The sequence below is a fragment of the Alligator mississippiensis genome, chromosome 14 (genome assembly GCF_030867095.1).
Source record: "Alligator mississippiensis isolate rAllMis1 chromosome 14, rAllMis1, whole genome shotgun sequence".
Classification (NCBI taxonomy): domain Eukaryota; kingdom Metazoa; phylum Chordata; order Crocodylia; family Alligatoridae; genus Alligator; species Alligator mississippiensis.
The window spans coordinates 34,829,657-34,841,337 of NC_081837.1; the positions used below are offsets into that span (position 1 = coordinate 34,829,657).

At 47.9% G+C, this 11,681-nt stretch overlaps 1 protein-coding gene across 5 annotated transcripts in view; it reads left to right on the forward strand.

Moving 5' to 3' along the window:
• Positions 1–5,275, forward strand: part of KCNC4 (potassium voltage-gated channel subfamily C member 4) — a 50,514-nt gene extending 45,239 nt beyond the window's left edge. For 2 of the 5 annotated variants that reach the window (XM_019492563.2, XM_059717105.1), the window contains one exon: positions 4,310–5,275. In XM_019492563.2, the coding sequence (XP_019348108.1) occupies positions 4,310–4,371 (62 nt within the window). In that variant the 3' untranslated portion in view covers positions 4,372–5,275. Of the gene's footprint in view, positions 1–1,970 lie in introns of all 5 variants that reach the window. The other 3 variants (XM_019492566.2, XM_014605440.3, XM_019492568.2) reach the window with 3 other exon arrangements.
• Positions 5,276–11,681: the final 6,406 nt, after the last annotated feature.

The window sequence follows — 11,681 nt, forward strand, 5'->3', positions numbered from 1 at the left end:
GAGCAGGGTATACTGTGCCAGCTAAACTTGTCTTTGTCCCCTTTCCAGCAGCCAGACCACGGAAGTCGATTTATGAGTGACCCTGTCTGTAAGTGCATGGGGCTGGTGATTTAGCTCAAGTAATAGCACTGCATGCTTTTAGATGTAGAGGGGCATGGGTCTGGTCATTGCAGATGGCTTATCCAGGACTGATTCAGGAGCAATGTCACCCTCCTGATTTTCCTCTTTTTCTCATCCCCCAAACCTGCTTTCATTTCAGTGCTGCCCTAATTGAACACGTTACACAGCAGGCATTCCTGTCCTGAATGTCTTATTCCTTCCCAGGTGCTTTAATTTCCCACAACTGCCATCTCAAGTGAATCTTGTCCTGAGGAACAGCAAAAAGAGGGGGGAAGATAAACTGGAGATATATAGTGCACGAGAGCTGATCTTCCCCAGGGACATTTATCTCCCTTCACAGAGAAGCCAGTAGAACTCACTCTTGACCGTGGTACATTTGAGCTGGCCCGTTGCTTCCCAGCAGGGCATGTAATAACATTTCGGAGCATAGTCATCAAGTACCTATAAGCAAGGGAATAATTTTTTGTATCATATCATATCAGATTTAAGCGCTCACAACAGAGGACAGCTTTCCAATAACAATACCACCACCTTGTCCTTGTTTGGCTCTTTGTATTGGTAGATCTCAAAGCTTTTTATAAAGGAGGTTGGTATCATCACTCCCATTTTCCAGATGGAAAAACTGAGGCACAGAGCAGTCATAAATCTGAAATCTCCAGTCCCAGGGCAGCACTCTAGTCACTGGACTATGTGGCTCAGCTCCCAGGTACTTGTGCAATTTAACCCCGCTTCCTTTAGGGCCGAGCTACCTTGAGCTAGTTTCCCTTTGCCATGGGATAAGAAGACAGAGCCCTACTCTGTGTGAGCAGTTCTGCCCAAAAACCTCATTCTCTCTCATTTCATGGCAGTGTTGTTGTTTTTCCATACCCTAACACAGGCACAAAGCCAAGGGCCTGCATGTGCAGTCAGGGAAACCCATCAACTCACACAGCTTGGCTCTGCCCTGCGAAGCACCTTGGGCAGCTTTCTATTGCCTGTAGCATCCTCTGCCATGTGAAGGATCTTAATTGCTCTCTCTCTTATGTCTCAGACCCCTTGACTATAGCAAGGTCAGTGGGTAAATGTGAGTCTTTAGACTAAAGACTCGCATGGTAGCAGCCATTAGTACCTTTCAGCATAACCGTCCCCTGAGATCCCTTCATCCCTCCATCAGCCAGTGGAGAAAAGCTCAGCAGACACTTGGACCATTCTCCGTGCTCAGAGATGAGGCTCTGCTTTAGCACTGACCTTCCCATGTATGATGCAGTCACCCCGGGTCTAGAGCATCCTGTCCTGCCTCTGGGCACCTCGTTTTCCATGTGCTGAGCCCAGGGGGGACATGCAACAGAGCCAAATGCATGGCAGCCTGCCCCTGCTAATCTGCAAGCTGTTCCCACCCCCGCAGTCTTGGAGACTGAAAACGATCTTTTTTATGTCAGAAATATTGGTCAACCTGAAACTTAAAAAAGAAACCGGCTTCACCAAGAGGCCCAAGAAAGCCAGCTGCAGTTTCCATCCTCTCCAAAGCTGTTCAGTTGTAAGAGGGGGGATGGAGCGGGGAATCTACTCAATACCACATAGATGCCTTTGAGTAACAGAGCATGCAAATGCATTATGAGTCAGAAAGCCTGTAGATGTGAATGTAGTGCAGCACCAAGTAGACCGAGCCTAGGATGTCCGTGGATGGATTAGCTTCACAGTGCTGCTATCTAAAGAATACCCCCCTTGACAGGTAGTTGCATGGGACCCTACCTAGCTATTTATGGTACTGCTATTACTGTAGTATCTACTAATAAAATTACATCTACTAATAAAATTCAATCCGTGCATCTCCCAACACCAAGCTGGTATTATCCCCATTTTTTTTCCAGATGGGAAACAGAGGAATTAAGGCCAACATACTCCAAAAAATTACGCACCTAACTCCGCTTTAGGCAAGTGATTCCCTTTGCCTAAATAATTTTGAGGATCTAGGTCAAAGTGACTTGCCAAGGTCACCCAGGGAGTCTATGGTGAAGCAGAGAGCTGAACCCAGGTGTCCTGAGTCCTAGGCTAGACTGGATTGGACATGTTTCCTTTCTGAAAGGCCTCTATTGGAAATGGAGACACCACTGGCTGAACATTACCTTCTCCTCTCCACAAGCAGAGACCGCTCTGCTGCGCGGGATCTGAGTTAGCAGGGGTTACACTCCCCGTTTTCCACTACAGCTGTTCTTCTGGCAGTGATAACCAAAGGGTGTTTCATCTCACGCATTCCTAGCATGCAACCCAGAGGAAGCAATATTGTCATCAGATGGACACTGATTAGTATGGGAAAGGTGGATGCCCGGCGGCTGCGCGTGACATTGCACACAGCTGCAGCTCAGGAAAGGTCCTGAATACCTGTTCATCTGAGCGCACTGGAATGCCACATTCAAGCAGTTGTCACCAAAGCCAAGTCAGTGGGTGGCTCCGTGGCAGCAGTTCTAAACCTGCTTTACATTCATACATCTCATTCATGTCTCCTTCGGAGCACGGTTCCTATAAAGTACCTATTTTGAGCCAACAATATGATGTCCTTGAACTGCATACATGAAAAGCCACGTCCAAATGTCCCAAACCCACCCCCCACCCTGAGACCCAGACTCAGAATTTGTACGGAGACTTCTTTATTGAACCCAAACAACTCCTGAGAATCCTGTGAATGTCTGCAATGTTGTATCCCACCACTGTGATAAAGAAAATGCTTCTCTAGATGGCTGGGAAACAGAGGGCATGGCCTGTGGATCCAGTATTTTTCCTGGGCATCCCATCTGCCTTTGCAAATTCCTGTTCATAAGTATGTGCTCAACCTCAAGTACCTGCTTGGTCTCCTTGACTTCAGTAGGGCCCTTACACTTTTATAGGGCAGGGTTTCCCTCTTGAAGGCCCTATGCAAAGATTTCATATCAGACCCCTCCCTATTCTTTACCAGATAATCACAGTAACAGCAGACATGAAATCAGGCAGTTTCATAGCTGCTAATTCAGTGGGTGGTGGGGTGGGGTGGTGATCCCTGATCAACTCAGGCCCCTGCCAGTTACATGCTTTGCACTGGCCTAATATCCCCCTGACCCTATGCTTAAAAGTAAGCACATCCCCACATCCTTTGGCCATCTGGCCAAATAATAATAATACTAATTTATAGCAATGAGGTGACTGGGGTGATTCCAAAATGTACTGCACCATTAGTGCTGATTGGGCTGTGCTTTCTCACGCATGCTGGGAAGAACAAGACTTATATGGTCACCTAATATCCTTAGTTATTTTGTTCAGGGTGTTAGCTGGGATTATATATACACGGTCCTTGAATAGCCTTTGTTCCCTGGGGGATCTTCTGCCTTTGTTGGATATCCTGACTGCAATCAATAGCAGTTCCCTCCTCAAGCCTCATGTTGCTTCCCTGCATGTAACTTGCTGGGTAATGGACCCCAGGGATTGCCAGCTAGTATTTACCATCCCCAGAAGCTTCATTCAGACTGCTGTGAATGCATGGGCATCTGGGATCTGAGCCTAGCTCAGCTGAAGCAGAGAGGTGTCAGTACAAACATGGAATGAGCTCCAGAGGATGCACAGCTACAAGGCATGGTCCCTGCAGGCTCTTTGCTGGTGTGGTAACCTACCCAGCCTCAGCCTTCCTTGGCCAAGGAGAGGATGCTGTGGGTCTGCAAAGGGTGATGGTTTTCTGCCTCATGCAATCCTGAAGGGTTCCTCAAGTGTATTTTTACTGTAACACATGGTCACAGTATTCAACCATTTCCATACTAGAGTCTCAGCCAAGGTAATAGATCAGTGCTCACTGGTAGCTTACTCCTTGGACCTACCATGGTGCTCAACAAGGGTGGCGATACTCTACAGAGCCCTGGGGACAACAGTCCCATATTCAACCCCAGGAATAGTCAGTCAGGGTGGTGTCAGCATTTCCTTTATCCCTCGTCTTTCTCTGACTCGTCCAAACTCAAACTACCGCATATTTTGTCCGGGTGGTTTCAATGTTCTCCTGCCTTTAGAAAGTTGAGCAAATGGTCCTTGCTTTTCCCCTTGGAAGCCTCTCAGTGCCTGCATCCACCAGCCCATGGCTCTCATTCTCTTGCTCTCTTTATTCATTTCAACAATAATAACCATGAGTTGGAAATGCGGAAAGGAAAAGCTGTGCAATGGTGTGTTTAATTCCTGTATCCTTTAAACACAGAGAGCTGCAAAGATGTCCTCTCTTCTAATTATCCCCAAGCTGAGGTTGTCACCTTCTCATAAGGCTTTGGTCCTGTGACGACAGGCAGAGAGACAGAGAGAGCAAAGAAACTTTAGCAGGGCATGTTTGCCTGTCCTGAAGCCACTGGCAAGGCTCTTTCGCTGTGAAAGACTGAAAATCCTTGTTTTTGCAGGACTCTTGAACCCCCCGTGACTCTCATGGAAGCTGGGATTTGCTCAGACTATTTCCTGTTGTAAATGTACACAGGGCAGAGGGGTGGGAGGGGGGAGTCACTCTCCGTGCTGTAACCCAACTTGTTGTGCATGTGTTGTACAATAGTCTGTCTGATGTGTACCATGATCCCTCACATTGCCAATGCCATTATGGACACCTGTGCTGTACTGTTCCAGTAACAACCCCCCTCCCCCTTTTAACTTGTTGACTGCCCTGTTGGCCGCCGTGATTGCTGTCATTCTGCTGTAGTAACTTAGACGGCGCCTGGATCCCATCGCAGATGACCACCGCTGGGCGCCAGATGCTCATCAAAGACACTCGCCTGCAGGCTCCATCAGTGCTCCGACTGTGTTCATCCGCCAAACAGTAGCTGTGGACTATTTTTTTTAAACTCCATGATGTTTGCTACACCCTTCTCCACTGTACAGATTCCTCTTCTGGATGAGACTGCTCATGGGACTGTTTTGGGAGGGTTAAAGCCATTGGATAACTGCTCCTGAGGTGTGCGGAAAGGAGAAGCAATACTAGAATAGCTAATGGATGAGTGCAATAGCAGAGATGGGGTGGACCCACTGGCCTAGACTGGCCAGTTTCTTTTTAATGCTGTTACATTTCTCTGTGACCAAGGCAATACCAACCCCATTATGTCCTGTGCGCATGCGTCTACCTGTCAAGCAGTACTAGAGTCCTAATAAAGAGACCTGAGAGCTGAAATGCAGCTCTTGTACCTGATCCTGTCTCTGCTTCTCCTTTGTGCAAAACACAGTGCCTTGTATCTGGTTACCTGCCAAGCCCACTGCTCCAAACAGTGGCTGTCAGGGGCCCATATAAATAAGGGCCTTCCTGGGTCTTAAGCCTGCTGTAGGATCTAAATTTTGTGCTAAAGTCCCCTGGACTCTGAGGCCAGGGTCTCAGGAGTGGGGCCTTTGGGGTCCTCAGCACTTTTGGTGAGACAGGCTGGGAAAAGCTTCACTGAAACATTTACAGTTTGGACATATCATTCGACGGGAATTTCCCCACGTGATCGCAACTGGATTGTGCAGTAAGCACTGGATGCTTCTTCTCAACTGACCAGCCATGAAACGGCTAGCAACATGGCCTTTAAAAGACATCTTTTCAGGGGCATGGGGTTGTTCATGCTCTGAGCTGTGCCTGCAGGAAGAGGACAGCGCTAGTTTGGGGTGGAGTGGGCTGACACTTTCGATCGGCTTTTGTGCAGTCATAAAGGTGGTTGTTAACTGGTGAAGATTCACTGAAGGCAAAGGATCCCGGTGGATTTGCACCAGCCGTAGATGTGGCCTGTACTACTTTTATAGGATAGTTTAGGGAGTCTTTCAGCCTAATTCTGCAGCTTAAAGGTGGAGTTCAGCAGGAAAGCCAATGCAACTGCAAGGCGTGAGGGAACCCTACTTGTTCATTGCTCATTGTCTGATCACTGTTGCCATGTGTTTGATGGGTCTCCAGTTAAGCTCACAGGAAATATCTGGTGGAAATCATGGCAGAGAAAACACACATTGGGGACAAAGAGTCTGGTTTATGACTTACGGGCAAATACAACAGTGACCAGAAAGAGAATGAGAGGGTTTCAGCCCATGGGAATCTTCCTGTGAGAACGGCCTTCCATGAGACTGAAAAGAAAGCAGTATAAAATACAGAATGATCAATGCTTTTTGTGGCTGATGGCCAAGCATCAATTAAAGATAAAACCTTTCTCCAAGGCATTGGGAGAAACTATCTATTTCCCACTCAGATGGAATAAAGCCATTTGCAAGCGGGGTTGGCTGAAAGCTGCACTGCTGGGTTTGTAATGATATTGAATGTATTGCTAAGTTCGTAATGATATTTAAACATCACGGCCTGATTCCAGCACTGCCGCAGTTTCGTTCTCGGATCAATGTGGAGCGGTTTCATTGTCTGGGGCTGAAAGCTGATCAGAGTCACTGCTCAAATGAATCAGGGCACCTGATCTTTGGTGACGCAGGATGACTGTGACACTGAGTGACTGACTGCACTGCAGGGTGAGTCCAAGGACTCCGCAGTCCCACTCTCCTGAAGCAGCCACGGGATAGTGGGATCAAAACCCCTGATGGGCCCAGGGAAGCAAACCCTGGTTGAGATGTTGCGGATAATCAAGTCACATCCATTTGCTGCAGAGCAGTCAAGGCCACTGCAGGACTGCGGGTGTGGACACGGGGCAAGTTTGCTCCAGTGCGTTCTCAGTGTACTCTGGAGGCATTGTGTGGACACAACGTACAGTGTTTATTGTAGAAAGATGCTATTTTCCAGGGCAAAGGTACTTCTGAGGAAACCAGGAGTAAACCTCTAGTAGAGAAGATCACTCCATGTATGTGTCCTGGGTCCACCACCAAGCTCAAATTCACTCCAGAGGCACCTATGATGTAATTCTTGAAGGGCCTCATGAATTTTTTGGTCAGAAGCAAATTCCTTGAATTTCTTCAACCCTGGAATCACCAGGATCCTTACAGATAAGATACATTTTGCTAGTCATCTGGGTGCAGCCATCCACACAGAATCGATGTGTGAAAATTAATGGCATGGTATGGCCTCTACTGTTTATGACACACTCATTCAGTGCACATCAGCTCTAGTCCCACCTCCTGGCCAGGCTCTGAAATAGCCAGGCTGAATAACCTGCTGAACCTCTGAATAACCTCCTGGCCAGGCTCTGAAATAGCATCTACTACAGGCAGCTGGTTTATGAGAGCTGGCCATGGATCTGCCCCTTTCCATAGAGTCTAAAATTTACTGGGGAGTGAATTATGGGGTAAACAACTCCAGTGTAAATGTGCAATGTGTCTGCACCTCATGTGAAGCATGAGGAAGGACTCAACAAGTAAGATGAGTGGAGCAGAGACTTCAAGGGTCTTGGCTACTAATTCGTGTGATAAGAGAGGATAAGAAACCTTCTGCCACAGAAGATCTCCACTGGCAGGCAGCAGTAGTAGGTTCATTATCTACTCTGCCTGTCCTTAAGGAGCAGTGTCAGCTACTCAGCCACACTCAGCCAGTGCGTTTTACTGTATCATTGAAACCTGTTCATTATTCAGCCTGTCGCTGAAGTGTCTTGTGAAAATTTCGGCGAGAAAATGAGGAGAAACTCAGGAACAGTCGTCCTGTTTTTTCATCATAGTTCAAACTTTGGAGGAAAAGTTGCGTCTTCACCCCAAAAATCAAGCACTGGAGAAATATTAACCAGCTTTAGTTTTCTGTTGGTAAACACGCCTCTCCAAGGTGCCCATCATCTTATATTTCCAGCCAGCCCCAAAATAGAGCTCTCAAAGCGGTAGGCGGACGTGCCAGCTCGGGGAGGTGGGAGGAGACCGGCTATTTGGGGATTGGTGCAGAGAAAACAGATCTTTTGCAGTGTCTTGGCCAAAGCAGGAAATCCTGGTTGCCAAATGGCACTCTGCAGGGTGTCCTGCCCACTTGTGACACCTGCACATACATAAATATGCCCGACGACGCTGCACACACGTCTGCATCCAGCTGCTCGCACACAATTTGCTTATGTGCCCCTATACACAACACGCCCATATACACACAGTCCCCAGGACTGAAAATGGGTTTGGGCAGATGGCTGCTGAAACATGAGATCAGCAAATGATTGAAATGGGTTTTTCAAAGGCAGCCCGACCAGCATAGAGGAAAATGTACAAAATGAAGCATTCCTGCATTCATACAGGGGCTTGGATGAAATGACCCTTGAGAGCCCTTCCAGTCCTGTAGTCCCATGATTCTGTAAGACTCATCCAGAACTGCTAAGCAGAGGATGAGAAGAGGTAACAGCCTCTAAGGGAGCCCAAATGGCTTTGTCTGCTCCCAAAAAATCCTACATCCTGAAAGCAGGCAGCAGAGCGACGGAGACACAGTACAGATGATGAAAGCAAAGAAAGCAAGAGAAAGAGATTGAATTAGGGGGACAGGGAAAAGCAAGTATAAAGAGAAAGCAGCTATTATCAGATGCCAGCCTGGGAAAGGAAATATGATATCCCATTTCCCTTGCGTTTTCTTTCTCATTTACTTTCTCCCCTCCCTCCCGCTCACCCTTTTCTCTGTCCCTTTCTGTCTCCACATTCCAGACAGCAAATGTACTGAAGAGAAAGGCCCCTTTCTTGTTTCTCCATTCTGGTTCCTATTAGGGAGGTTGTCATTGCAGTGAAGAGCAGAAGGCTGGGATCTGGCGAGATGCCTAAAGGAGTTGAGCACTTCTAATGTTTGATGTGCTGAACTCTTCTAGGACTGTAGGAAAATCCCAGCCTATAATGCATCAATCCTAGGAGAGTTAAGCAGCACATCAGACATTAAAAGTGCTCAGCTCCTCCTAGCAGAGGCACCAGAGCTTCCAATTGCCCTGAAGCCTTTTGAGGGTCCTGCCAAAGAATCCAAAATAATGATCGCTGCAGCTGGTGGCCTTTTTTGGTTCCAGGAATCAGAGCCAGCTGTGGGCTTTCACCAGTTGATCCCATGGAGCTGTATCCTTAATAGCTGCAGGGGCAGACTCTAGGTAAGATGTCTGTGTCAAACAGCAGAAGATGCCACAGATGGAAACAGGCAACTGTTGTGAACCAGGACCCTTTCTAAGAGGCCCCTTGTAAATTTATCCTCCATAACAGATGAGCTCCCTGTGGTAGTATGATCATGGGCATGAGCCTTGGGCAGTGCCTGGAGGCAGAGCACGGGAATGAAGCTAGGGGTTGCCTCCCCTCCACTCACAAAACCTGGGTCCCATCCCCTGCCGCTTTCCTGCAGTGTTTAAATAGATTCTTAATACATGTCAATTGGAAAAAAAAAGGAGGTGACATCTTCCCCCAGCAGCAGCACACCTCCCAGCCACTGCACATGCATCATGTGCCACTGCTGCCGGATGCATGGCACTGGCCAGGCAGTTGTGCCTGTGGCTGCAAGCACTTGGTCTAAACAGAGCACTGTGGGAACCAGCAGGCTCTGAAAGGGCTTCAATGGCAGGAAGGTGAGCTCTGCTGGAAGTGTCCTTTGCTTTTTTCTGAGCCTTTGCACATTATTTTTGTGCCCTTAAGAGAAAGCAAACAGACCTAAATGTACTGGTTGGCTAAGTCCACCTCTTACCTGTGAAGGGAATATCATTCTGGTGTATTATAATCTACAGCAGCTCATAGCAGAACAAGGCCGGGTTTCAATAGAAGCCTGGGATGGTGTAAGGGTTGGGAGGCCTCAGAGCTTCCTTGAAGGAAAGTGTCCACCATGCCTGAGACTTTCTAAGGAGTCCAAGAGAATTACGCACCAAAACTGCACTGCAATGATAGAAGCTGGGTGCCTAAATACCAGAGGATCAGCTAAAAGGTCACAGATATCTTCACCACAAATGCCACCCTCTGGAAAAGACCGCAATTTCCACTCGTTATGTGGCGCTTTCCTCCACAGAGCTTCAAGCTCTTTAAAAGTAGCATGACAATGGATGGGGTGGTTTCATTATGCCTGTTTTACAGGTAGGGAAACTGAGACACAGAGCAATGAAATGACTTTCCCAAGTCACATGGCAGTTCTGTGGAAGAGTTAAATAGATTTCATAGGGTTTAGGTTGTAGCCGTGTTGGTCTAAGGACATAGGCAGACAAGGTTCCTTGGGTGAATTTGATGTCTTTTATTAGACCAACCCAAATGGTTGGAGAATAGTTATTAAGCAAGCTTTCGGGTTCAAAAACCCTTTGTCAGGCTAAGGAAGCTTCAGCAGTTGGTGTGTGCTCTTCCTGGATGGAAGATTTTATAGGCATTAGGCATTAGGGGCTAGAAGGGACCTCGTGAGATCAGCAAGTCCAGCCCCCCTGCCAGAGGCAGGAAGTCTGCAAGGATCAAATGATCCCAGCAAGACGGCATCCAACTGCCTTTTGAAAGAGTCCATAGTAGGTGCTTGCACCACCTCTGTGGTCAATCTGTTCCAGACCTTGGACACTCGGACTATAAAGAAATTTTTCCTTATGTTGAGTCTGAATCGGCCTTTTAGAAGTTTGTGGCCATTAGACCTAGTTATCCCTTGGGGAGCCCTGGTGAACAACTGTTCTCCCAGATCCTGGTGCACCCCCTTTATATACTTATAGGCCACCACCAAGTCCCCCCTGAGCCTTCTCTTTGTCAGGCTGAAGAGTCCCGTGTCCCTCAATCTCTCTTCGTAAGGCTTGCTCTCTTGGCCTTTGATCATATGGGTGGCTCTCCTCTGGAATCTCTCGAGCTTATACCCACATCCCTTCTGAAGTGTGGGGGCCCAAAACTGGATGCAGTACTCCAGCTGTGGCCTCACTAAGGCTGAGTAAAGCAGGAGGATGATGTCCCTGGTTTTGCTTGAGGTGCATTATTGGATGCATGTCAGAGCTTGGTTTGTTTTGCCGGCCTATTATTTTCCCAAAACAGAACCCAGGTCTCCTGAGCCCCAGCTAATGTCCTACTCACTAGGAAACTCTGCCTCCCCTTGCAAGACATAACATTCATAGCGCCTTTGTATGGAAGACCCTGCAGTGCAGTGTGTCATAACCACTGTCCTTGTTTTAAGGAGGGCAGAGTAAGTCTCAGAAAGAGGTGGAGCTGTCATAATTGCCTTCCCCTAGGTGAAGGACAGGCCCAGAGACCTTCCTTCTGTTCTTAATCACAGCCATTCCCAATGGAGGGGCTAACTCTCCTGATGCCTCTGGAGTCACTCCCGGTTCACCCAGCTGTAACAAAGAATGACATTGGCTCTATGTGACTTGCCCTCCTTCCCCTGCAGGTCTTAGAGGAGGGAATCCAGGCTTCCTACCTGCTCCTTTAGCAGCCGCACCTCATTGTTTCCTAGGCTGATCTGTTTATTATTGCCTTCATGTTACGAGCAGGACAAAGTCATATCACAAGCCCGCTGTGCATCACCACTTGCCTGTTGGCTCAGTGATGGCACCTGGTGTGTGAACAAGAGACATCAGCAGGGCAAAGGAGGTGGGTAATTAAAATCAAGAGATGAGATGAGGGATGCTGGTTGCTACAAGGGAGCTCCTCTGCTCTTGCACCGGGCAGGCTGCTGTTTGCTCACAAGGCTGAGATGCCTTCCACGGGCTGAGCCAGGAGTTACATTAATCCTGAAGTAGCTGTTTAAAGACAGTTGCTATAATAGAGCT